General features: G+C 41.5%; 1 protein-coding gene across 1 annotated transcript in view; it reads right to left on the reverse strand.

The window, feature by feature from the left end:
• Nucleotides 1–1329: 1329 nt before the first annotated feature.
• LRRC8D (leucine rich repeat containing 8 VRAC subunit D) overlaps nt 1330–24669 on the reverse strand; it is a 39448-nt gene continuing 16108 nt past the window's right edge. Inside the window, exon 2 of the mRNA XM_068406497.1 lies at nt 1330–4199. Coding sequence (XP_068262598.1) covers nt 1627–4197 — 2571 coding nt within the window. The 5' untranslated portion in view covers nt 4198–4199 and the 3' untranslated portion in view covers nt 1330–1626. The remainder of the gene's footprint in view (nt 4200–24669) is intronic.

The following is a 24669-nucleotide window of genomic DNA, read 5'->3' on the forward strand; positions in this document are numbered from 1 at the left end:
TCACTCTTGATTATCTACCAGCAGTCCTGGTTAACTGGAGAAGTTCCAGCTGACTGGAAATTAGCAAATGTAACGCCCATCTACAAGAAGGGCCGGAAGGATGAGCCAGGGAATGATAGGCCTGTCAGCCTGACCTCGGTGCCAGGCAAGGTGATGGAACAAATCATCCTGAGTGCCATTACACGGCACATGCAGGACAATCGGGGCATCGGGGGCCAGCCAACATGGATTCATGAAAGGCAGGTCCTGCTTGACCAACCTGGTCTCCTTCTATGACAAAGTGACCCACTTAGTAGATGAGGGCAGGGCTGTGGATGTAGTCTATCTAGACTTCAGTAAGGCATTCAACGCTGTCTCCCACAGCATCCTCCTAGACAAACTGGCTGCCCGGGGCTTGGATGGGTGGACTCTTCAATGGGTTAAAAACTGGCTGGATGGCCGAGCCCAGAGAGTGGTGGTGAATGGGGCAAAGTCCAGCTGGTGGCCGGTCACTAGCGGTGTTCCCCAGGGCTCAGTTCTGGGGCCAGTGCTGTTCAATATCTTTATAGATGATCTAGACGTAGGGATTGAGTGCACCCTCAGCAAATTTGCAGATGACACCAAGCTGGGTGGGAGTGTCGATCTGCTGGAGGGTAGGAAGGCCCTCCAGAGGGATTTGGACAGGTTAGATAGATGGGCCGAGACCAACGGCATGAGGTTCAACAAGAACAAGTGCCGGGTCTTACACTTTGGCCACAACAACCCCATGCAGCACTACAGGCTGGGGGAAGAGTGGTTAGAAAGCGGACCAGTAGAAAGAGACCTGGGGGTGCTGATCGACAGCCGGTTAAACATGAGCCAGCAGTGTGCCCAGGTGGCCAAGAAGGCCAATGGCATCCTGGCCTCTATTAGGAATAGTGTAGCCAGCTGGTCTAGGGAAGTGATTGTCCCTCTGTACTCGGCACTGGTGAAGCCGCACCTTGAATACTGTGTCCAGTTCTTGGCCCCGCACTTCAAGAAAGACGTTGAGGTGTTGGAGCGAGTCCAGAGGAGGGCGACCAAGCTGGTGAAGGGTCTGGAGGGTCTGACCTACGAGGAACGGCTGAGGGAGCTGGGGTTGTTTAGCCTGGAGAAGGAGGCTCAGAGGTGACCTTATTGCAGTCTACAACTACCTGAAGGGAGGTTGTAGTGAAGTGGGAGTCGGCCTCTTCTCCCAGGCAACTAGCGATAGGACAAGAGGGCATAGCCTCAAGCTTCGTCAGGGGAGGTTCAGGTTGGACATTAGGAAGAATTTCTTTTCAGAAAGGGTCATTAGTGCCCAGGGAGGTGGTGGAGTCACCATCTCTGGATGTGTTTAAGAAAAGACTGGACATGGCACTTAGTGCCATGGTCTAGTTGACATGGTGGTGTCAGGGCAATGGTTGGACTCGATGATCCCAGAGGTCTCTTCCAACCTGATTGATTGTGTGATTCTATGATTCTGTGATTCTGTGTGCAAACATTGAACACTTGGTTACACCTCTTCTAATCCTGCTAGCAGTCCTGCCTTCCGAGGAATTCTGCTTTCTAAAATGCACAGTCTCACAACTGCCATACTTTTTAGCATTTGCCATTCGGGAGTCAGCTACCAGAGCATTTCACCTCAGCCTAAATCCCATTAGCAAAGGGAATGCTTGTGTCTTGATTCAACACCTCTTTAACTTCCGAGGGCAAAGCATCAAAAAGGTGATCTTCCACCACAAGCCCGCTTTTCCTGAGAAGCTGACACTGCCCCAGTGTGGCTGGCAGACGGTCCAAGCAGTTTCCCTTCAGTTCCAGATAAGTCAGCTGCAACAGTTGACTAACTTTATCTGGGATTGAGGTAATACAGTTTTGTCCCAGACTCAAAGTCCTCAATTTAATACATTTAAACAACTGTTTTGGCAAAACGTCGATTTTGTTTCCTGTAATGTGAAAATGCTGCAGATTTTGAAGCGAACCTATTTCCACTGGAATCAATTCGATGGAGTTGTAGCTTACATCTAAATACCTAAGTTTCTGTAAACTGAACACTGCGGCTGGTAAAGATTCGAGTTTGTTATTGGAGAGATAAAGAGACTCCAAATTCTTTATGTGGGTAATGGAGGAAGGAATGTTGACTATTTTATTGTGCCACAGCTTTAAACAAGTCAATCTTTTTAAGTGCTGGAAACTGATGATTTCTTCAATTGTGCGTATGCTATTTGACTTTAAATCCAGTTCCTGTAAGTTAGAGAGGCTGAAGATGGCATGGGGAATTCTCTCCAGTTCACAGTTCTGCAGTTCCAACTCTGCAACATTAGTCATTTTCTTAAGGCTATTGAGTACCACAAGCTTAGTGCCATCATTATGAATGACTAGTTTTGTCAGATGTGGTGCCACATCTGTGATATTGGGGGGAATTTTGGTCAAATTGCTCTTCACGTGGAGAATTTTAAGGTGTCTCAACTCTCTGAGAGATTCAAGCCCTATCATTTTATTGTTTTCAGAGTTCAAGTTGCCTATCAAGTACAATTCACGGAGGTTTTTGAGCAAATACACCCACGCAGGAATTTCTGCAACATCTGTGAATTTCACATAAAGGCATCTCAAGTGGTCTCGGAGGAAGCTGAAGGCAGTCTGCTCGACCTTCGCAGGGCAGTGGCACAGATGAAGCTCCTCAAGATTTGTCATCTGGGAAATTTTCGCTGGGATTTTCGCTTCAGGAATCAGCTCCAGTTTCAACACATCCAGATCCGTCAGATCAAACACTGCATCAGGGACCCCGGACAGCATGAAGAGATGCAACTCTTGCTTGTCCTGGGCATTGCGGGAAACATGTTGCCGCAGCTTTTCAAAAGTCCATTCGTGGTTTAAACTAATTTCCCGTAGTTTGTTCTCACTTACCTCTGACAAAAAGACACCAAATCGCTTAGAATACAGCTGGTCATACTGATCTACCATATGCAAGAGAAATGCAAAATCATTTTTGACATCAGGGATATCACTGAAGCTACTCTCTTCTCTAACCTTTTCAAAGGAATATTCTTTTAAAGGTATTCGGAACAGCCAGAAAAGCGTGTAGAGGCAGATAAAACCGTAGACACAAATGAGGGAAATATAGCTGATAAGCAGCTTCTTCAACATGTAAGCCATGTTGTGTGTACATTCAAACTGTGTGTAGCCAATCAGGTGTTCCACTTTCGGGTTGCAGATGTGTTCAAAACTAATGGTGTTGACAAAGTTTGCAGTATAGCAGAGAATAAATATGAACTTGACAGTCTTGATGACAGTCTGGCCAACATAGAGCTTGTAAATCAGATCACTGTCCTCCACATGAGCCCGGAACTTACGGACTTTCTCAAACAGTGCTTTGGCTTGTTCTCCATCTTTCTTATCTAAAATAGTGACGCTGGGAACCTCGATCATCGGTTTGTCAGCTGAAAATTTGAAGCCAGACTTTGTTATCATGGGAGTGCTAGCACTTGGGCTTCCTTCATCACTGCTAGTGGAAACATACTTGGGCATGGACTGGGCACCAGTTAACCTCTGTTTGTTCTCTTCAGAGTCCTCACATGCCGTTTCAGACAACGCTTTTGTAGTCCAAGGGGACTCAAAGCACTTCCCTAATATAGACACAAAATGTTCAATTTTTGAGCAAGTCTTGGGATACTTGAACCAAAAATTGCTACTGACTATTAAAATGATAGTATGGATGAGTACAAGATAGGGAAAATACTTTGAATACCAAGGAAGAGCCAAATGATAGCACATCTGGTTAATAAATACGTATTGCTGAAAATCCAAATTTGTTTTACGGCCCGAAGAATCTTTCTGCTCCTTCTTCAGCTCCTGGCCTGACTCAGTGGGTTGGTACTGAGAAGAGGTAGCTCTGCTCAGAGGTACGTCAGGTGTTACAGTAGGGCCACTTCCGAAAGAAACCGTTCTCATTGATACTTCTTCTCCTTGACCAGTGGTTGTTTCAACAGTGGTAAAGTCAGCCTTCCCTGACGTGACGGGTTGTGCTTTTGAATTTACAGTAGACTGCAAAACTGGCAGGCAGACCACCTGGTCTTTGGTCAGCTGCATGGTTCCAGCAAAAATGGCAACCATTAACATAACAACAGCTAGATAATCCATAAATACATCCCACCATGGTTTCAAGATACGGTAAGTTGGCTGGATGTCATTGAGCGATGCAACTTCTGCAAGGGTAAACATTCCTACAAGAGAACAAAGACAAAATCAGTATTGCTGACTGATGAGTAGGTTATTTTACCATTTAATAACAATCACACCATGACATACAGATCCTCAGAAAGTTCCCGTTTTCATTACGTTTTTTTGCCTGTCACACATTGTCCATCATTCCACTCGACACTGTTTTCTCAAAGAATATGTACTGAAACGATGCATTATTTTAGCATCCAAACAGACACCCTCTCACTTCAGGCCAGATGATTTTTATGTATCTTTGCCACGAAACGGTACACGCACCAAGGCCTGCTCTGTGCAACTGAAATACCTGAGAAGTAAAGTGCTGTAGCTGATATGTATTAATAACATGAATAGCAACAACTGATTACACTGCACAAAATCTGATTCTGTAAAAATTACTGCTTGAGTCTGAAAACGTGAAATCCAGCACTAATATTATTTTGTAGTACCTTGCATTTAATCAAAAGAGCATTTGTTAAATGCTTTGCACCTCGCTTGCACAGCACATTTTACGTCTCTTGTTACATTATGAGCAAAGTCTCTCATTTCTTTTCATCTAACGTAATAACAGTCAATGTCTCCCACTCCTTGCTACTCCTTGCTTACCAGACTGATTGGCTCCTTTCCCTTAAGTACCATTGCACAAGTGAAAGTCTTGCAGTTACTACGTGAATATTTGGCACAAATGTTTTAATGCATTTGGATGTTTTACAGTGAGAAACAGTTATCACCTACTCATTGGACCAGATGTTACCGTACAGATTTTTTTTTCCCCCCAATTAATGAAGAAATAATCCTTCCTCAGAAAAATCCAACCCAGCTAACCAAGAAAAAAACCCCACAACTCTTTCTTAACATAATGGGGGAAGTATTTTTTCCATGACAGCCTGGTGATTATAGGATGCTGGTTAGTCCAGGTAGCACAGGAGCAGGCTGCAAGGCTTTCACTTTAAAATAAACATATGCACTGTGAGACAAAGTGGCAAATGGATTGTGTGAGAATCCAAACCTCTTTGCATCTTTAAATAGCTTGCTTTGCTTTTTGTTTTGACAAAATCTAGAGTACTCAACTTATCAGCTTTTTAAAAAATAAGCTTCCTGTGCAAGCAGGATGTGGTTAAATCACCATTTTAACTGCTGAACTTGTGACCCAAATTTGCCATTTCTAAAGTAAAATATGCAGCTTGTGTGTACACATGGAGTGGGGAAGGAGACAGGATGTACATTATCACACAGTCTGGCTCCCTTTGGTTGGGAGAACGGCTTAGCAGAGCACGAGGAGATCAAAGTAGGCAGTATAAAGATGCACCAGATTTATTCTTTTTAACTTGTAGCATACCAGTTCGTACAGACCCACACCTTACAAACCCTAAAGGACAGTATCACAAGTAATGAATATACAACATGATCATTTGATTATTTCTAGCCTACATTTCTCTGAAGAAGATAACAGACATTTCTATACACAGAACTCGGATATCAGCTACTGCCTATATGGTCAAAGGCATGCATCAGCCCCTCTCCTTCCCCGCACCAGCGTAAGCAGCTCCCATGGTCTCGGTCTGCGGGAAAGGCCAGCACTCACCGTTACAGAGCCCAGCATGGAACTCAGGATGAAAGCGTCTCCTCCACCACAGGCAGGGATCCAGCCCCTGGCCTCCCACGATCTCCTCCCAGGAGCTTTTACCGGTTTTGCATACCTAGTCTGGGATTTGGTGAAGGCAACCAGAGAGGAGAGGGTTTTATCTCATTGCAGCGCTCATCTCTGTGCTTTTGGCACAGCTGCCAAAATGTAAAAGTTAAGGCTCAGTTCCTCAGGGAATGGGCAGAAGGAACTTACAGCTCGCTCTCTATTTTCCAGTGGGCAAATGAATGGCAAATACTCCTCCCTCATCAGTGACACAAGTTGTTGGGGTCTTACAGTTCTCCTAGCTCCAGGAGAGCCTCTTCCCAGCAGCGTGGCTCCTGAACCTTTCCCCACACCTCCCCAGGGCTGTCCCTGCTATAGGAATTGCTGAAGGACACAGACCCGTAACACACCCCACAGCTATCAGAGCCTCACAGGGCTTCACCTGAAGTTAGCTACAAACTCCCATTTTCTTTAATGTCTCCTGGTGCCTACCTAGACTGACTCACAGCATGATTGCTTGCTCTAGAATTGCTACCTTTGGCATTTAAATAACAACCATGTGCAAAAGAATAGCATTAGTAATTTTTATATCTATCTGTTCACATTAGTACAAGGACTCTCCTTACTGCTAAGGCACCACTGCCACCTGCCCAGGACAGGAGAACCACAAAACAGCAGCAGAGATTTTTTCTTTTCCTGGATGGATTTTTTTTTTCTTTCTTGGAAGCTGTTTGGAAGGGATGCTCTCACAGATCTCCAGGCTGTTTTCACTGTGGTCTCACTCACCTTGGCAACCACAAGAACTTCTAGTCCATTATGTTACTAGTGCAGTAGTTCAACAGGAGAGCACCGAGCCAAACGTTTAGCAAGGAAAAGTCACATGTGCTGACTACAGCTGTGCCTCTGCACATAGAGGCAGGCAATGTGCAGGCAGAAGGTGTCAAGCAGGATGGGAAGGAGGAATGAGATGACTGCTGTAACAAACATGGGTAGCTGCTACTGCTTGCTCCTCTGGGGCTAGCCTTTCCCTCAACTTTGCACTAGCTAATTACGTGGGAAATTACTTCACTGCGGTTTGGGGCACAACCTGCTGAATTCCTTTCACAGAACGAAGGTGATTTTTTTTGCTTCTGCCATGAGAACACGCGGATAAAGCGCCGAAACCCAAGTGCTGCAGACATGGCTGCTCTAAGCAACTGAAATAATGGAAAAGAAATGAGAGAGAAGAAAGTGGTTCCAGCTAGAGACTTAGAAAGAACAATAAAAAAAGCTAAAGCTAAAAAGCACCTCTACCAGACCTCTGTCTTGCACACACACAAAATGATTTCAAAAAAGGTTAGGAGACACAACAGAGACTGTGTAATCCTCTTTGTGAGGCTGTAGGCAGCATGGTGTAACAGGAGCTTTACACTGAGAAGTACCACATTCAATGCTCTGAACACGTCTTTTCTTTCAAGTTACTGATACTTACAGAAGAGCTGCTGTTTTGGCAGAGATTAGCAGTTATAAAACACAAAAAAACCCTCTGTGGCATTACTGTCTAACACTGTCTCATAAAAGAGAGGCAGACCTTTTTCTAGCTAGCAAAAATCAATTCCAGGAGCTGAAAAAAGGCTTCTGTCCTCACATGTCTAAAATATTTAAATGCTCCAAGTCTTAAAAATCAAAACAAAAAACTATAAACCTACATACAGGATAAGACACATTCTGACCGACAGGCTGCAAATACATTTGCTATTTTCTCTCAAATCCATCATTTTTTGGTGTTTGATTTTACTAAACTAATAACCATAGAGGTTAACTTTTATTTTATTTTTGCAGATACTTAGAAATCAAACTATTAAGATGTACTCAGAACAACTGGTCTCTACAGTATCATAATGGTTTTGGGTTTTCTTTATTCCATGGTTAAATTTCAACTATTTAAAGCTTTTAAAAGTTGCTTTTAAAGCCTACTATCCAGAATATTCCTTGGAGTAGGTAGATAGTATTTTTGTAGCTAGTTTTACCTCCTTTTAAGGATGCCAGATTGGGGTTGGGACTTCATGATAAGCTGCAGTGATGACATGGTAGTAAGGAAAAGAAGAAAGAAAAAAAAAAGGAAAAAAAAAAGAATACATAAATGCCAGTCTGTGTCTGGCAGGCAGAGCCTGCAACTCCCTGCCATAGGTGGTCTCCCCTTAAGATGAGTGCATGCTCTGTTCACAACCCCAATGCAAAAAGTCATGCATTTCTTTCAGCCCTTTTCAGGGCTCACAAGGCACTGAATGGGCCTTGAGGCTCAGCAGAACATGGAGTTTTGACACACTGAGATCTAGACCCAAACTAGAAAACTGGGGTTCTTGAAGAGAAATAAATTTTAATTCCCAATATGGAAGTTCAGGACATGGTCTCCTTTTTAAACTAGCATATATGCATTTAGTTTTAATAAACACAGATTTTAATTCAAGCCTATTGCAGTATGATCTTTAGGGCTGGCAGAGCTACATAAAATAGGGAAGACCTTATATTTTAGCAAATAATCCTTTTTCCTCCCAAACCCTTTGTCTCCAGTTCTATAACTTGGATGACACTTTAGGATAACATTAACCTCTTCCAGCTCCATCCATTACCTCCAGCTATCTACTGGGTCCATTCTCCCTCCTGGGGAAAAAAAAGTTCTTTAGCCGAAACAAATGCAACTGTTCTAAGCACAACTGTTTCTTGCTACCTTCTAAGATTTTCAGGTGGGAAAACTTAAAGTTCTGAAAGCAGCATAGTACTACCTCCCTTTTCATTGCTAATGTTACATGGAGCTCTAGAACTAAAACCATTTTGTTTATTTTGCAGTTATATAAGTTACAGTGAAAACAGAATATTAAAGAAAACATTGACAATGACAACAGAATTGTTCTAAGTTACAGGACCACGTTAAATCAGCAAGGGCAATTTCATAAATCATACTTCTTACCCAATTATAATCCTTTCATTAGTCTTAAAGAAAAGCTATACTAGAAAGAGCTCAGGATGTGATTAACCTGGTGAATTTTTCTGACATATTTCAGACTATAAATGCTGAAATACAAAGTGGACATATTGGGGTTATTTCCTAAGAAACTGTTCTAGTTTAAATGCAGAAGCTAGAGGAAAAGGAAGCAGCAGATTGGTATGTCACTAATGTTTATTTACATCCTACTTCTTCCTGTACTTACTGATAAAAACTTCATCTGTCTGCCCCTGTAATTCACTGGCCCTCCTGTTTTAAAAGCATATTTAAAGTTAAAGCAAATTCAAAGTTAGAACAAACAAATAAAAACAGAATCGTAGCACGTGAACCTCTCATTTCACTTTCAGGTTCCCAAGACCCTGAACAAGCCCACTTTGTTTCAGGAAACAAAAAGATTCTTGAATTAGCCTTGTCACCACAACTGGTCAAGAATTTCCTAAAAAAAAAAAAAAAAAGCAACAAAACCACCAACCCAAACCTTTTCTAGTTGAAAATAAAAAGTGGTACAATGGACGAAATTGTTTTCTCCCTTCCCACAGGAAATTAAGAAGAAAAGTTTTCCCATAACGAAAAGGCTTTGCTAGCTTGCTTTTGATCAAGTGACCATAGGTTTAAATTTATTTCCGCTGTATATTTTACTCTCTCTTTCCACCACCCATTTCTACTTCCTTTGTTTTTCTACTTCAGCAATATCCCATTAAGGCAGGCAACTAGACCTTAATGTGGTAAGAATGGATTATGAGATTCCTCTTAGCCAGGACTCTGTGAATATCAATTGTTCCACAGACAATCTGCAAAGATCAAAAAGATCAAGAAGATGGCACCATCTTTTTTTTTTTTCTTCACCAAAGAACCAAGTGTAAGGAGCCCCAGAGCCCTTGTAATATAATACAAGACGACATTCAGAAAAGAGCCTATGAATGAATTTATGCATCCTGAACATACATACATTCATCCCCTGCACTGGTTATTCAGTTTCTGAGATTAAGAGAAGTTTCAAACAAACTGAAGGAGGTTTAATCAAAACACTGGTAGGCTTTGGGATCTAGCAATAGAGGCAAATCATCCCTGCTACTGTGTCTGGTAATATTACAATGATTCCTAACCCAGTTTGCAGCTCCTAGTGTGTTGGCTGAGGCATTGCCCCTAGACAGCTGCAGAGAAGCAGCAGCCCGTTTGAAAAAGAGGAGTTAACTCTCTGTTGCTTTATTACTGTGCTTTGCTCTACGTGACCTGACTCGAGTTACAAAACCAGTTTTAGGTACAACTGTGACTACAGCTTCTTTTCTCAAGCATTCTGCAAATCAAATCTCCAAATTCAGCTAAGCATGGATTTGCGCATTGAGTGTCCCTATTGCCTGAAAAGCCCAGGAAACACAAGGACTACGGTGCGGCTTACGGTATCAGATGCTTCTTGATTAGTGCTTTTGTCTCAGGAAGATCAGAAACAGATTTAACGTAAGAGCCTGCATGGAAAAAGATTTCTGTTATTTTTTCCACCAAATTAGACTGACAAGAATTCCCACTCACTATTTCTTCCCTAAACATCTGACAGAGACCAAATCTACCCGTTTTAGATCAATCTGCAAGATCAGCATAATGGATGATAACTGAATAAGGAGAAAGCAATGAACACAAAGCTGAAAGGAGATTTCCTATAGAGGAAAACATTCCAACTAAGGAACAAGAGTTCCACAATAGCTTTTAGTTATAATTAAATCTCATTATATAAATACATACAGAAAAATATGATGCTATTATTTGATAACATACTTACATGATTAAGGGGGATTAATTAGCACCACTCATACACTCATTATTTGAGAAACAAAAAAACCCAAACAAAACCCCCCACAACTAACCCATCTCCCCAGTTCTGCCATCCCACTGCCCAAATTGCACAGCTGTAATTCTGGACTTTCCCTTAAAGGGAATATATAATATTCCCTGATATACACTGTAAATAAATTCTCCAACTAAGGAATCATCATCTTTATGAACATTAATCTGACTGACAGTAATTCAGTATTAGATCAATATCTAATTTCTCTCAGACTGCATACAGAAATACTAGGCTTCAGTAAGTTGAAGACAAAAATAAGATTCTTGCTTTATATAATCAGTCAAATTAGTACCTATTAACAAAGATTAAATCTATAAAAAATTTTTTTCAATATTCAAAAATTCTGCCCTTCAAAGCTGGCCTTTTTCAGGTTGTATAACACTCTAACCTACTTTTAAGTCCTGCTGTTTAAGTGTTTACACTGAATCTTCCTTGTTTACCAGCTCTTTGAAGGTCTAGTGCTATACCACCACTCCTACACGGATGGTTTTGTAATCAACATGATATTTAAAAAGCAGTATTAGCGGCCATAATTTCCCTAACAATAAACTCTCAAATCATACCTCATTCTTGCCTTGCTGTAAATGACTGGAGAGGTCTGTTTAAGGATGACTTTCAAAGCAGGAGCCCAACAATGTACTTCTGACTAGCTCCCCAAAGCACCCAAAGATTATTAACACAATTAACACTGTGTTCACCACAGGTGAGTTCTGTGTGCACAGAGCACAGAAAATGGGCAACTTCCCACTTTGCCTACTGCAGTACTCCTGAGCCACGCTCTTATGAGAGGGCTGCTTTGACCACAAGTATAAGCTTCAGTTTTTATTCACATTTATCCCCAGGCTTCAGAATGCAGTGCAGGCAATCAGTGTCTTTCAGAATACAACTTGTGAGTTTTTGACCTTGAAAAGCTCAGAGAGATCCTAAGCTGAATGTCCAGCAACACTGCTCTGTCTTCACTTCATGCAGGTTAGTAGCATTGGAGACCATGAAGGGCGTGAGAGAGAGACGGGTGAAGGAAACAAGAGTGGAGAGGACAGTGGTCCTTGAGCATCCCTCTGCATGGGTCTCTGTAGCTGGTAAAGAGCTCAGTATTATAACTATATGCGTTACAGTTCAAGTCAGTTAAGCACATGTGATTTTACAGTTATACAACAAACCACCTAGCAAGGCAACATGCAAGAAACAGAGATGACTAACGAGGCTAGACCCCAGCAGGCGTAAATAGTGAACTTATGCTTTTCATATCTGTAAGTAACAGTCCATGAATGCACAGGCATTTGACAGGCAATTTCTCTCGGGAAGAACACGAGTCTTGCATAGCACAACTGCCTGAACAGAAATCCTACAGCAGAGTAACAGATGAAGGCAAAGAATGTGCCTTGGTGTACCCCAGCACACACACTCCAAACCTTTACATTGCTGTTAAAATCACTGTTATTTATGCAATATCGACTCACTCTTCTTTTATCCGAGGCAGCACATCACCAGTGATCAAAGAAGTGACGCTAAGCCTGAGCGATCAGATTTCCAACAATATTTTCCGTTTTACCTACCCAGACTAGAGCAAAGACAGTGAGCAGACGCTTTGTATTTCACTTCACAGAATTCCTAAAACATACCCAAACCGGTAATCTTGAAAAGACATCTGAACTTGTGTGTGCAAGACCCCCAGTTTAACACTAAGTATTTTTACTCAAGTACAGACACAACTGAAAGTTACTGCAGTTGATTTAACCTGTGCTGACATGGATGTACAATGCAATTAAAAGTTACACCAGCCAATAAACTCTAACAGCTGCTTGCGCTCAAGTGTTAAACTTTTAATCCCTTTGCCATTTCAAAATCTGCTGTTCTCCTATCTTTTAGCCAGCGATGTTTCTGCAGTGTTTTCACAACTGCTATCAGAAGTACAGGAATACAGAGTAAACATCTGGCGCTTCTACTGACCAGAGCACTTGGGGAATTTATCAAGATGCAAAAGCAAGCTGCACCAAAATAAAAGCACATCTGGTAACTCTAGTCCCTAGAGGCTGCTTTTTATCACTAAAAAAAAAAACCCAGCAATACAATTTCTTAAAAAAGTAATTAAAAGGATTGGAACAGAAAAAGGAAAAAAATAATCAAATTATATATCCTTTTTGGTTTAGAAATATGAAAACCAGAACAGTTAAAAATGGTTTAGACCCTGAGATGTTCTTTAGATTTGCATTTATATAAATCAGTTCACATGGCTACAAAGTTTGTTATGTGAAACAGCTTGATCTTAGGTAGAGATGGCACTCGGCAACTCATTCAAATCCTCTGAAAAATACTCCTTTCTGATCCACAGCCACACACGCTGCCAGTCTCTGTCTCATCTTGTTCTGGATTCACTTGGAACTGGGGCAACTTCAAAAGCGGCATGAAATTGAACTTGGCACAGAGCTGCTAGTTTGGTGACTTTAAGCCACAAAATGTAAAGATATAAATCTTATTACAGGATATATTAGTACCTTTAACTACACACCCTAAACATACCTAAAGAATAGGAAGGAGTGCCTACCAAAGAAAAAGAAATGTGTCGCTCAAGTTCAGGTTGCTGTAGGTTTTAATAGCCCCTGTTAAGGGCAAAATGACCTCTCTACCCTAACTCATAGTACTAAAGTCTAGGTTCACTTTATTTCTAAACTGTATTCCCATCAGAATGGAAGCAGGTTTACTGAGTAACTAAATTAAGTTATTTTCAATGAATACTTTCCTTCTTTTTATTTTTAATGGACATGCCAGGGACCTTGCACTGGAACATTTACAGCATCCTCATGGAAATCTAGAGCCAAGAGCAGACAAAAAGTTCCTTTAACTAAAGAACAAGCTCCATTGTTCTCTACCTGAACTGGTTCATCTCTTCAGACAGAAGAGCAAACACAGTGACTCTCACTGGGTTACATATTAAACAGAAGTTTCATATATAAGATTTGCACACATATGAGCTACTGTATTTTCAAGTACCTGCAGTGACACTTCCATTACACCCATTAGCTAAAAGCAATCTAGGAAAGGTCACACTTAAATTAAAAAATTAAACCAACAAAAGCAAATTAAACACACACAAAACCCACCCCACCAAAAAGCACCCAGCGACACAAGAAGCTTCACGTAAACACCAGCCTTCTCCTCGCACATCAGAGTTCCTCTATTTCTGCCAAGATCTTTTCCGTGGCAAGAGCAGTAGGAAGGTGCATCAAGTGCAGCTGAGAATCAGGATATGAAAAAGCACTCTTTAATTCCACCTTTCCTTTTACCCACTATGCCAACATAGAGCTGCCTTGACTAAAAACAGGCAAATTTACAGCTCAATAAATAGGTTGCACCCTCAGTTTTCAAATACACAGTCTCTCCAACTTTTATGGGACAATAGTCAAACTATGTTCCTACTTAAATGTCACACAGCTTCTTTTCTCCCCAGGGAGAAGGGGAGACTTCCTCACTCACGCCAAGGACTAGCTGTAAAGCCATGTCACAGAAACTACTCAAGATAACAGCTAAGCAGTCTCCAGCACCCTTCCCACCATCCTGGCTCCCCCCACCCGGGTAGACACCGCACAGATAGCCTGCTCCCAACCCTACCTGCTCGTTATCAAGCAAAGAGATCTTCTATGCTTCGGACATCCTGCCAGATGGGTAACAATGACAACTTCTCACGTAAAACTCTGATCAACAGATGAAGGATGACTTACTAATGTTACCGCATTTCTGCCAAGCCTCCAGTAGCTGAATCTCCAGTGTTTTCATGCCAGGAAAAATGCCTGCAGCTGAAGCATTTATCCTCAAACGGATTTATTTAAGTTTACTATATTTCTTTCTCCTCTTCTAAACTTAAGCTGCTTTCTGTAAGAGGTAAGCCATTTACTTAGTCCATCTAGTCCCATAATTGTTTGGTTCAGGGTGTGTACGTCAATCTCAGTACGTAAGCATAAAAAGGAATTATGCTACAACACGTATTTTGGACGCTGTTGTTCTGAAATTTTGCTGATGAGATCAGATCACCTCCTTCCCTTTTATGCTTTATTTTCTCAAAACCCCATTCAAAATGTTGCCTTAAGAACAGAAAGAATGTTCCAAGAGACTTGCTGTCTTCCCAAGACTGCAGCATTCATGCTCTAACAAGCAAACTTCCAGCTCTGCAAAAAGGTTCAGTAAGGCTCAGTTGTGTTGCTTACTGCCATTCACCAGCACCAACAGATCCATACAGCCTCCAATTTAAATATTTACTATTGCTAAATTTATATTATGATTTGACCCAAATGCTCCAGCTGGAATTGTAACCTCTGCACTGAGGGCTCTCTAGCAGGGAGTGGGCAGACAACCCTTGCCCCTGAAGGCTTACAATCTAAAAGTGATTATTTGTTAGGCAATGACAAGCATGTTTGTAGACACAAAATTCAAAGCAAAAAACCAAAACCCATCAGGCTTCCAGAAAAAGTTGAATAGCAGCGTGATTAAAAGTATAATCAAACTTAACATTTTAATGCACTGCTATCTTTGAAAAGGCTTAACATTATGTCCAGATAAATCTGTTTACAGTTACAGCATTCCTATATACTTAGCCATACTCCTTCCCACTGGTCTGAGGATGATGCTATCTATCTCAAAAATAAGGCACTTCAACATAACAGCTCTCGAAACCTACCTTTCCAGTAAAACAGACAATGAAGCTTTCCTTTCCAGTCAAATCTGTTTTAAAACAGACAATGGAGCTTTCCGAGTATGTACTTCACTTCAACTCAAATAAACAAAATAAAAATACAAAAAGGAGACATTTTACTCAGTCTCATCCACAGACAGATGCCACTCCTGCTCCAGCACTTATCACCTTGCCATGATTACTACAGCCTTCCCCACGCACTCACAGGAACGTTTTGGGCAGCCACCTTCACAGACATGCAGTCATGTACCATGCCACTGTCTGTCTGACTTTTACAGCCAACGTGCTCTCTGTTTGGATGGCCAAACAGGGAAATCAGTCCAGAGGCAGCTTTTCTTACTCTGCAGGCAGCTTCCCCTTACCCCAGGTGCTCGCCATTTGAACTTGTTTTGGCAAGTTACTCATCACTTAAAGCAGCAGAACAGCCACTCCCCGGCTGCTACAGAAATAAAAGGAGAGTTGCCCTCTAACGGGAGGAAAATAAAACAGTCAGGTTTCATTGTTGCCATTGCTTCAATACACAGCCAAACCAGGTAATTTTCACATCCTCCAGCAGGCCCCAGTCAGGTCCCCAGGAGGTTCTGTGCAGGCACGAGTAACCAGCAAGGCAAGTTCAGGATGAAGCACTAGAATCATACTGACCTGGGAGAAGAAGGGTCCTTTCCTTCTAAATCATCTTATAGCCCTTCCACCAGCATGCCAAGATTTCAAAAAACAGGGGAAACAGAAAGTCTGAGCTTGTGCAAGTACATCACCATTGATTTCGGAGTCCTGGTCTCATGGTGCCTTCCACCGAGCATAATGCAAGGCTTTCCGAAAGAGGTGCAATCCACCCCCTCCTTGCTGCCCTGGTGTCCTGTGCAGGACAAGGTGGAGACTCAGGACTTATCCTAAGGCAAACTGTTCTTTAACATCATTTCCAGCAGTATTTCTATAGGCATGTGGGATGGACAAGGGCATCACCTACTCACATACGTGAAGCAGGAACAATGGAGCAAATGTTGCTTTTATCACGTAACGGCACCAGAAAACACCAGTTTCAGTGTAGTGGTGCTGGTGGGAAACAGGAGAACTACAGTGTTCCTCTCCCACAGGCATGCAGAGACCATCTCTCAGCCCACAGCGATCCAGGGGCATGGCCCTATGGGCCTGCAAACACCCCTCTTCAAACAGGGTAGCCTGGAGGCAACCTGCAACTATCAGGGGACAGCAGGGATTACTTGAGCTCTCCGTTTGCATTCTGAGTTGTTGACTCAACACAAAACAAAAACACAAAATGGCCACAAACAGCCCACAGAGTGACCTGTATCACGTCATAGCTGAATGCGAGTAATCTTCAATACACCAGATCTATTCATAAGTTTGACTGGCACTATTTTAACAAGGATCTACTCAAGAACGTTAGGACAACAAGCCAACTGCTTTATTTATATGTTCCTGTTATCTGCACACTTGGACTACTGCCTGTGCATGTGGGTGTACAGCAATAATATACATATGACTACATTCCCATAAGCCGTCAGTTAAGAGTTTAGTGTTTGTCATGGCCAGACCAAAACATGAACTAAACCATCCATTTAATTTAGTATAAAGTTTTGTAACAGCCTGTCTTTGACCAAGAACTTTGCCTGCCAAATTACGCCTCAAGTACTTTTTTTTTAAAATAAGAAAAATATTATCAGGGCCCAGAACTCTATGACAGTTTTTGTTCCCTTTTAGGCTAAACAGCAGTTCTAATCTCCGTTTCAAGTTCCTCAAAGGCTAACAATAAAAACCCTTTCTCTTAGATATAAAACCACCAAGCGACTTCGGATTAACAAAATTCAATTAAATTATTCCTGTTAGCCTTAACTGGTTTCTGTTTCCCAAGAACAGACGTGCTTTAGGAAGCCAAAGTAAAGGACCATTCTCTACCCCCGTCACAAAGCTTGGGACATCCACACACAGCACCAATTGACCTTGCAGGACAGACCTGAAATGGTGACTTTAAGAAGGCAGGTGATGTGCTACTGCTGTAAGCTGTAAGTTCTTGAACATGGACACATCCATGTTCACAGTGAAGTGGTCCTGCATCACAAGGCTTTTGCAGAAATATTGAAGTTGGATCCTTGCTCACCGCATGTAAGTGGGCATGAGATGGCTGTTATTTTGTGTTTCAAGCCAAAAAGGGGAAGAGCAGTACAACAGCTGGCTGGCAGTCAAACATGGTTCTTTAGGCTTGATGGAAAGTTGCAGCCTTGTCCCAAAATGGGGCTAAGGGCTTATTGTGCTGCTTGCTCTGGTAAGAGTGGCAGAGCTACTGTTGGGTTAAAATACTCATTCTATGACAGACCATTATGGCAATCCTGCTCCTGACTCATTAGGGGTGTCCTCTCTCTGGCTCATCATGCCATGCATCAGATCCCACTACCTTTCACAATACTTGCATTGTATGCTCTATGCTCCTTGCGTAGCCCTCAGCTCCTGAGTCTTGGTCAGAGCTCCTTCATATTCAAACAAAAAGAAATGTGATTTTTGGACAAAGAGATAGACTCTGCTAGCACTTGATATTTATATTGCATAAAAGGTTCCATTTCCTACTTTATATCCAAGCCTTACTGCATTATGCATTGTGTAATCCTGTCTCGAAGATTACAGCCCAAAAAATCAGTTGAATTGCATCAGATTTCATACTGTATAACGTGGCACAGTGTTTGAGGAAGGCAAAGTTTCGAACTTGACCGGTTATAAAAGGAAGAACCTTCAAGTCTATGCCATGGGCTAGAAAGAGGAATAAATTTCCTTTTATCTTCTACATTAGCAACACTTTGATCACAGGAAAAGTCACAAAGTAAAGACATCCTAAAAAAGTTGGCAAGTATTAGCAGTGTGTTAGAATTATTCCTTAATATGTGACTCTTCCGAAAAGTGATTTAACAAAGAGATCACTGAAGGATATAAGTTAGCAGGAAATTTTGCTATTCCCATGCGGGTGTACAGTTCACAAATAAAATTATTTCTCTCCAGTTATTGGAACTCTTCCTCAGGGAGTGTAGCTGAGATTTCCACATACAGTTAATCTGGGGATAACGCTTCTTAGTGCTCTGCATAGACTTACTTGCTGAAGCTGGCCATATTCACTGATTCTTGCTTTGTCAAATTAAGAAAAGCGAGTTGTAATAAAGCTTTACTTTCAACCCTAAAGGGAGAAGATACAACTGGCTGTACAAGAAACAAACAAAATGAGTAATCATGAAGTGGCTTTAAAACAAAACCCCCATCAAAAATTAACACACTCATGGAGGTAAAGGCCAACAGGCTTTGACTACAAGATCTCAAGTTATATAAATACGAGCAATAATGCTATTGTGACTCATTTATTAGGGAATCTTTACTGCCTTCAGTTAAAAAAAAAATCGTGTGATGATGGCATGCTTGAAATTATCCAGTTACGTAAAATGATTTCTTGCTTCTGTTGCTGTTTGTGAATATCTGCAATTTGAACAGAGATCTGAACAAAGATTCTTCTACCCCCTCACTGTAACACAGACTCAAAATGAAAGTTTATTAGCAATGAGCAAAAGCATGAGGAGATTAACATGAAATATTCAAACTTTCCAGGTTAGGCTTGCATTTAAGCTTTTTAATTACGAGCTCTACACCTCTATAGTCCAAGGCACAGGTCAGTAAGGAACAATTAACCAGATTATGTCACCACAGCCAGCTACTATAGTCTTCTCCAGTCCTCCTGAGACAGTTGTCACCATCAAAGCCACAACAGACTACAGGTCTGATCCTCCAACTCCCAGACAAGGTCCCCTGCCAACTGTAACACCATCTCACCAACCACCACAGGACAAACTATTTCTTCTTAGTAATTTAAGTCACTGAAAACCCACAGGATATAAAACTATAAATCACCACAACCATGCCAAAAACCAATACGGCCAAACCATAGCAGCAAAGTGCAGTTATTTCTCTACAGATGAAAGCCAAGGGATTTCTAGTGTTTTCTTTCCTCTAATGCACAAAACCAAAATGCCGGCAGCACGTTCCTTAGTAGAAGCCCAAAGACCACTTAAAAGTCTCCACTTTCAAGATGTCTTAGACTACATAACTTATTTCATTACTTCCCCCCTGTCAAACAAAGTACAAAAGCAGCTCCAGTTTCCTCTATGATCCCTTTTGACTATTGGAACTCCTGTGGGCAGATAAGAACACCAAGAACTATGAATACAGCTCGTATTTGGCATCAGCTGAACATCTTTAATTTATGACTTACAATTACATTACAAAATGCACACATACACAAATGTGCCTTACAGACCAAGCCATCTTTCTACAGTTAGCAAACGATGCAATTTATTCAGTCATCACAGTCCAGATCAGACCAGTGACACTGTAAGACATCACGCAAGCAATACAATAGCATGTACTGAAGAACTACTGAAAACTCATTTAACAAATAAAATCCATCTTGTAAAAAATCCCATGGGAGTCTTTTGCCACAGTATTATCATCTGTGTTTCAGACTCAGCATTCCAAAATATTTAGCTTTTTTTACAACAAAGAATTTAACTTGTGTTGGAATGACTGCTCACAGGGAAAAATTCGGCATTCATACAAGAGCCACAAAATATCACATTTATCAATTGTGCGTCTTGATCTAGCTCTTAAGAGCTAATTCATAGCATCTATGACTTTAACATTGTATATTCCTCTGTTCAAAGTTCAGTATCCCTACTTGATGCTTTGCCAGATTAGTGCTATATTAAGCTAGACAGGCAGCCCAGGGAGGTAGGACTGAGCTGTTACTTTTATCCTTGCACAGAGCTTCAAAGGAAGTCCACTCACTGGTCCCATCTTTGGACCACAAATGGCACAGAATAACCATTTCCACCTACAAGGACAGAGATGCTAAAATGCTTGATCTTTTGCATTTGCTCAAGTTTTAAAACTTTATTGCATTACTATTCTTCTGATGTTCTTGTTTTAAGACTTCCCTCCCTCTCTTTGCAATTCTGCAGATTCCTTTCCACCAAGACTCTTGGATGGTGCAAAGGCGTGGGTCACAAGACACATCCAAGAGCTGACTGTTTTGGTTTTTTTTTTTAGCATATACATATGTTTCTGCATGGACACAAACAGTGACAAACACAGAAGAGCTCTCTGCTCTTCAAGTGACATCTCAGGAGCATACTGAGGTAGACACTACCAACAAGGCTGAGCAGCTACTCCCAGTGGCTGGAGACCACGAAACGGAAGCAGCAGTGAAACAACCCTCACAGTTATTATGCCTGTACCTATACTTCCCCGTCAACGACTTCTGTCCGTTAGTATCTACCAGACGCAACTGTCATACACAACGTCGTGGGTGTGCCTGTGTGTGCCTGCATGTTACCTTGGGAGGAAAAAAAGGAAAATAAAAAAAAAGTAACTAAGATTTAAACATTTGTAACTCTCAATTTAAAAAGAGAGAAGCTTTCTCCAAAATAAGTGTCAAGAGGTAGTTAATAAAGGAAATTGGAGATTTTTGTTTGACAAAAACCACAGCTAGGCCTTTTTCCTTCCACACCTTAAATCTCCTTGCTCCATCCCATTCCTCTCTCCACTTCTGAAGACATCGATCCTCAAATAAAGACCGTGCATTTTCTCTGCAGATCAATTACTTTAAATACAATGGAGGGACACTGTAGAAGTATGATCACTGAAAAGCTGAAGGCTGAAAAAACAGTTTGTTACTCTGATCCATGCATAGTCTGTTTGTAGATCAGCATGCATGCCCTGCAATCAGAGGCACAATGACACATTCTAGCATGCAGGGCGCGTTCTCCCTTTATCACCACCTCCCCTTCGTACACACATCCTCAGTGTTCCTTCAGCCAGCACTACACTCCTTCTCATATTAAATTTAGAAACAGACCTCTGAATCACCAGTTCCTGTTGTTGAAAGTAGCTAGAAACAGATGTTACAGCAAAAGAAGTTCCCTAGTAAACAATTACAGAATAATCTGCCCATTACGTTAGACCCCATTGTTATAAAATGTTTTTCAACCCTAGAATAAGAGGTTTTATGGATTTATACGAAACTAAATAATTTCATTCCCTGAGGTGCCTAATCCTTCCTAGAATCGTATTAATTCTTACCCATAATGGTATCGTGCAGCAAAGAGTTCCAGAGGTTAATTGTCCACTATAAAAAGAAAAAAAACACCAAAAAGCCCTCAAAAATGCTGCTTACAAACTCATTGCTTGTGAGCCTCCTGCTGCACTTACTCCATTCCATTCTACTTTTCCTTGTCACTTCTTCAGGTGCGCCTTCAAGAAGGGGAACAAAAAGATTGAGCTATTACTTTGCAAGAGAAGAACAACACAAAGATTCCAAAACTGGTTATATGCAAGAAAGATCAGTGCCAGAGACAGGAGAGCAGAGTTCAGACAGCACTACACGCAAGCTAATCCACCCTGCAGAGAGGAATTACTTCCCAGCATAAGCAGAGTGGAAATGTGCCCACATTTCCCTGTTTGAGTCCATGAAGAACCATATGGATGGTTAAGAAACCCTTGGCAACCACTTGTGGACTCAAATTTCTTCTGTTGCTCTCGAAATATATAAGAGGAAGTACGTATCTCAGGCCAAGAGGCACCATCCATGCGTATGCCTCACATGTATGTACGTATATACATACATACAGACAACATATACTTTATATCAGAGAAGCCAGCTGGTGCTCAATTATTCAGCACAAGGAACATTTTGTTTTGCAGCTTTGTGTAGTCCCATCTATGTAATACTGAAGCCAGATGGACACCACAGACCACTATACTCAATTATTCCTGTATTTAGCCCAGAAGACTACATGTAACTGTAAGCCAGACCTTTGTTTGCCTAACATAACACTTCCAGAAAAGCTTTCAGCCCTGGGAACACTTTGGGTGGAATCCACGACTTCCCTTTGTCATTTATTTGTTCTAGCGCTTATGCTCTCTCACCATTACAAATGCGTATCTGATTTCCACTTGCCTGATTTCAGCTCCCAGCCATGAGTTCTCTGTTACGCCCCTTTCTGTTAGCCTTTTAGCCTCCAGCGTGCTCTCCCTCAGAAAGTGCTTCCCGCCAATTACCAAGTCACCTTATTTATCTATCAAGAAACAACAGATCCAGCAACAAAATTAGCTTTTCAGGCTCTCCTTGTTGTACCTGAACACTATCCAGCCTTCAAATATCTCTTCTGACTCTTTTGTGAACTCAGTCCCGTTTTCAACAGGTTGCTCACAAACCCAGAATCATACACAATTCACCTTCTTTTGCCCATTGCCTCTCCTACTGATACACCCGAACTCATACACCTCTCCTGCCCTGAAAAGAGGGCAGTCATGTCCATTTGTTTACTCACTGTACCCCCAAGCAGTCTTCTCCTCAAGCTCCTATTTTGTCACTATGTTGAAGTACAATGCCTGCAGACCCCATGATTTTGCATCAGACTATATTAAAATGCATTGTTGATTGATACAGCTCACCAGGATACCCAGATTACTCTGTACAAGCTGCCTAGTCCTCGCTTACCATGCTGCCCAGCATGATATGGCCTGCCAGTCGTATCGGTACAGATCCTGTCCTTGTCTCTAGGTACTTGATGAAAAGGTTCAATGGAATCTGGCCTCATCTCAATCCTTAAAACAGATTTCTAGAAGTATTCCCATTTGATAATGATTCACCACCAATGACTAACTTTTAAACATCAGTTAGTTAGTTCTTAATTCGTTTACTTTTGCAATACCACATAGCACTAACGTGTCAGGACAGGAATCCCAAAGCGGCATGTCAAAGTCCTAACTGTCTACCTCTGCTGTTGCCACGAAAGGGAACTATAGGTAGCACTTGGAAGGAGCTAGGGACTGCAAGGGTTGGACTCTCTCCCTGCCCCAGCACCAGATGCCTTTTGAAGACATAGCTTTACTACATCTCATGCAAGTCCCTCTCTCAAGTAAAACTTAAGTTTCCAGCATGTCACCCTATTTGCTAAGACGGATTTCCCTTGAATGATTAATGTCAAACTAGCTGGAACATGGTTAAAGCAGTCACCTACCCTTCCCTTGTCTGCTCTGGCACAGTTAATTTTAAGACCCTCAATACCAACAGGTATTAAAAATTGTCTGCAAGCCTACAGACTTTTCAGCAAGCTCTTTAAAACAACTGAGTCATAGCGCTGCTGATTTACATACATCTATCCCTAGAAGGTAATAAATCTTTATTCATTAAGATCGATTTAATTCTCTGTTGAAATGGCATTCATGGTATCACATTCTGCACCTTCCCAAATACGGAACAGTATTAAGAAATATTTCTACTTTTCTTGCATGAGCTACTTTATTATCTCCATCTAGTACGTGGAATTATTTTTTTCCTAATATACTTCAGCTGTAGAAAATATACAGAGTTAATTGTCTAACTTACTTCCTAACTTCTAATGTGCGCTAATCGTCATGTATCCATTGTGCCCTTAATTACTGTATTTTGCTTTGAAATTTCTAGACGTGTCCTAAAGCCAGAGGGATGTTAGTGTAGTAGTTGTCTTTTTTTTTTTAAACCAGAATTTCAGCTTTTGGGCTATTTAATATCTTCTTATACAGATCACTTATTTTCCATTCACATTTTTCTTCCTACAATAACATCAAGTTCTCCATGATGACAAACATGGTCTTTTGAAGCATTAAGTATAATTTCTTTGGTGCTGCTCGCTGTTTGTCCATCCTGCATGTAACTGGGTCACACTCGATGGTCCCATGGCAACCACCAACTTCCAGTTGTGTGATACCAAAGTCCACAGTAGCTGTCTCAGCTGAAGAGCTGAAACAAGAGCTGACCTGCAAGGAGCTGAATTTCCAAGACACTGAACACCTTCCCATGATTCCAACAGGATGTTCAGCACCTCGGAAGCAAGAAAATAAAACACAGTGCATAAAGGGAAACAAACCCATCTGTTTGCTGATTAGCCATTTTGGACATCTCCAAGAAGTATTTTAAAAAAAAAGATCTGTATTAATTTCTCCTATTCCTTGACTACAAAGGTAAGGCATTTACCAAATCACCAATTTGGTGAGTCAACCAGACTAGACAACAGACACATTCAGGCTCCTGCTCATCAGCCTGACCCTCACCCAAGTTAATACCTTCTGCAGACTACCAGTCATCTGCTGCTTGTTTAATGAACACGGCAAAATGAACTGACCTCAGTCCTATCCCAGTGTGGCACTACCACAGAAACTGCAGTGCTCCTTAGCAGTCTCAGCTGAGAAGAAAGGCAGTACAAAGCACATGCACTCCGAATGTAGACACAACATTCCTT

This window comes from Nyctibius grandis, chromosome 8, assembly GCF_013368605.1.
Source record: "Nyctibius grandis isolate bNycGra1 chromosome 8, bNycGra1.pri, whole genome shotgun sequence".
NCBI classification, from domain to species: domain Eukaryota; kingdom Metazoa; phylum Chordata; class Aves; order Nyctibiiformes; family Nyctibiidae; genus Nyctibius; species Nyctibius grandis.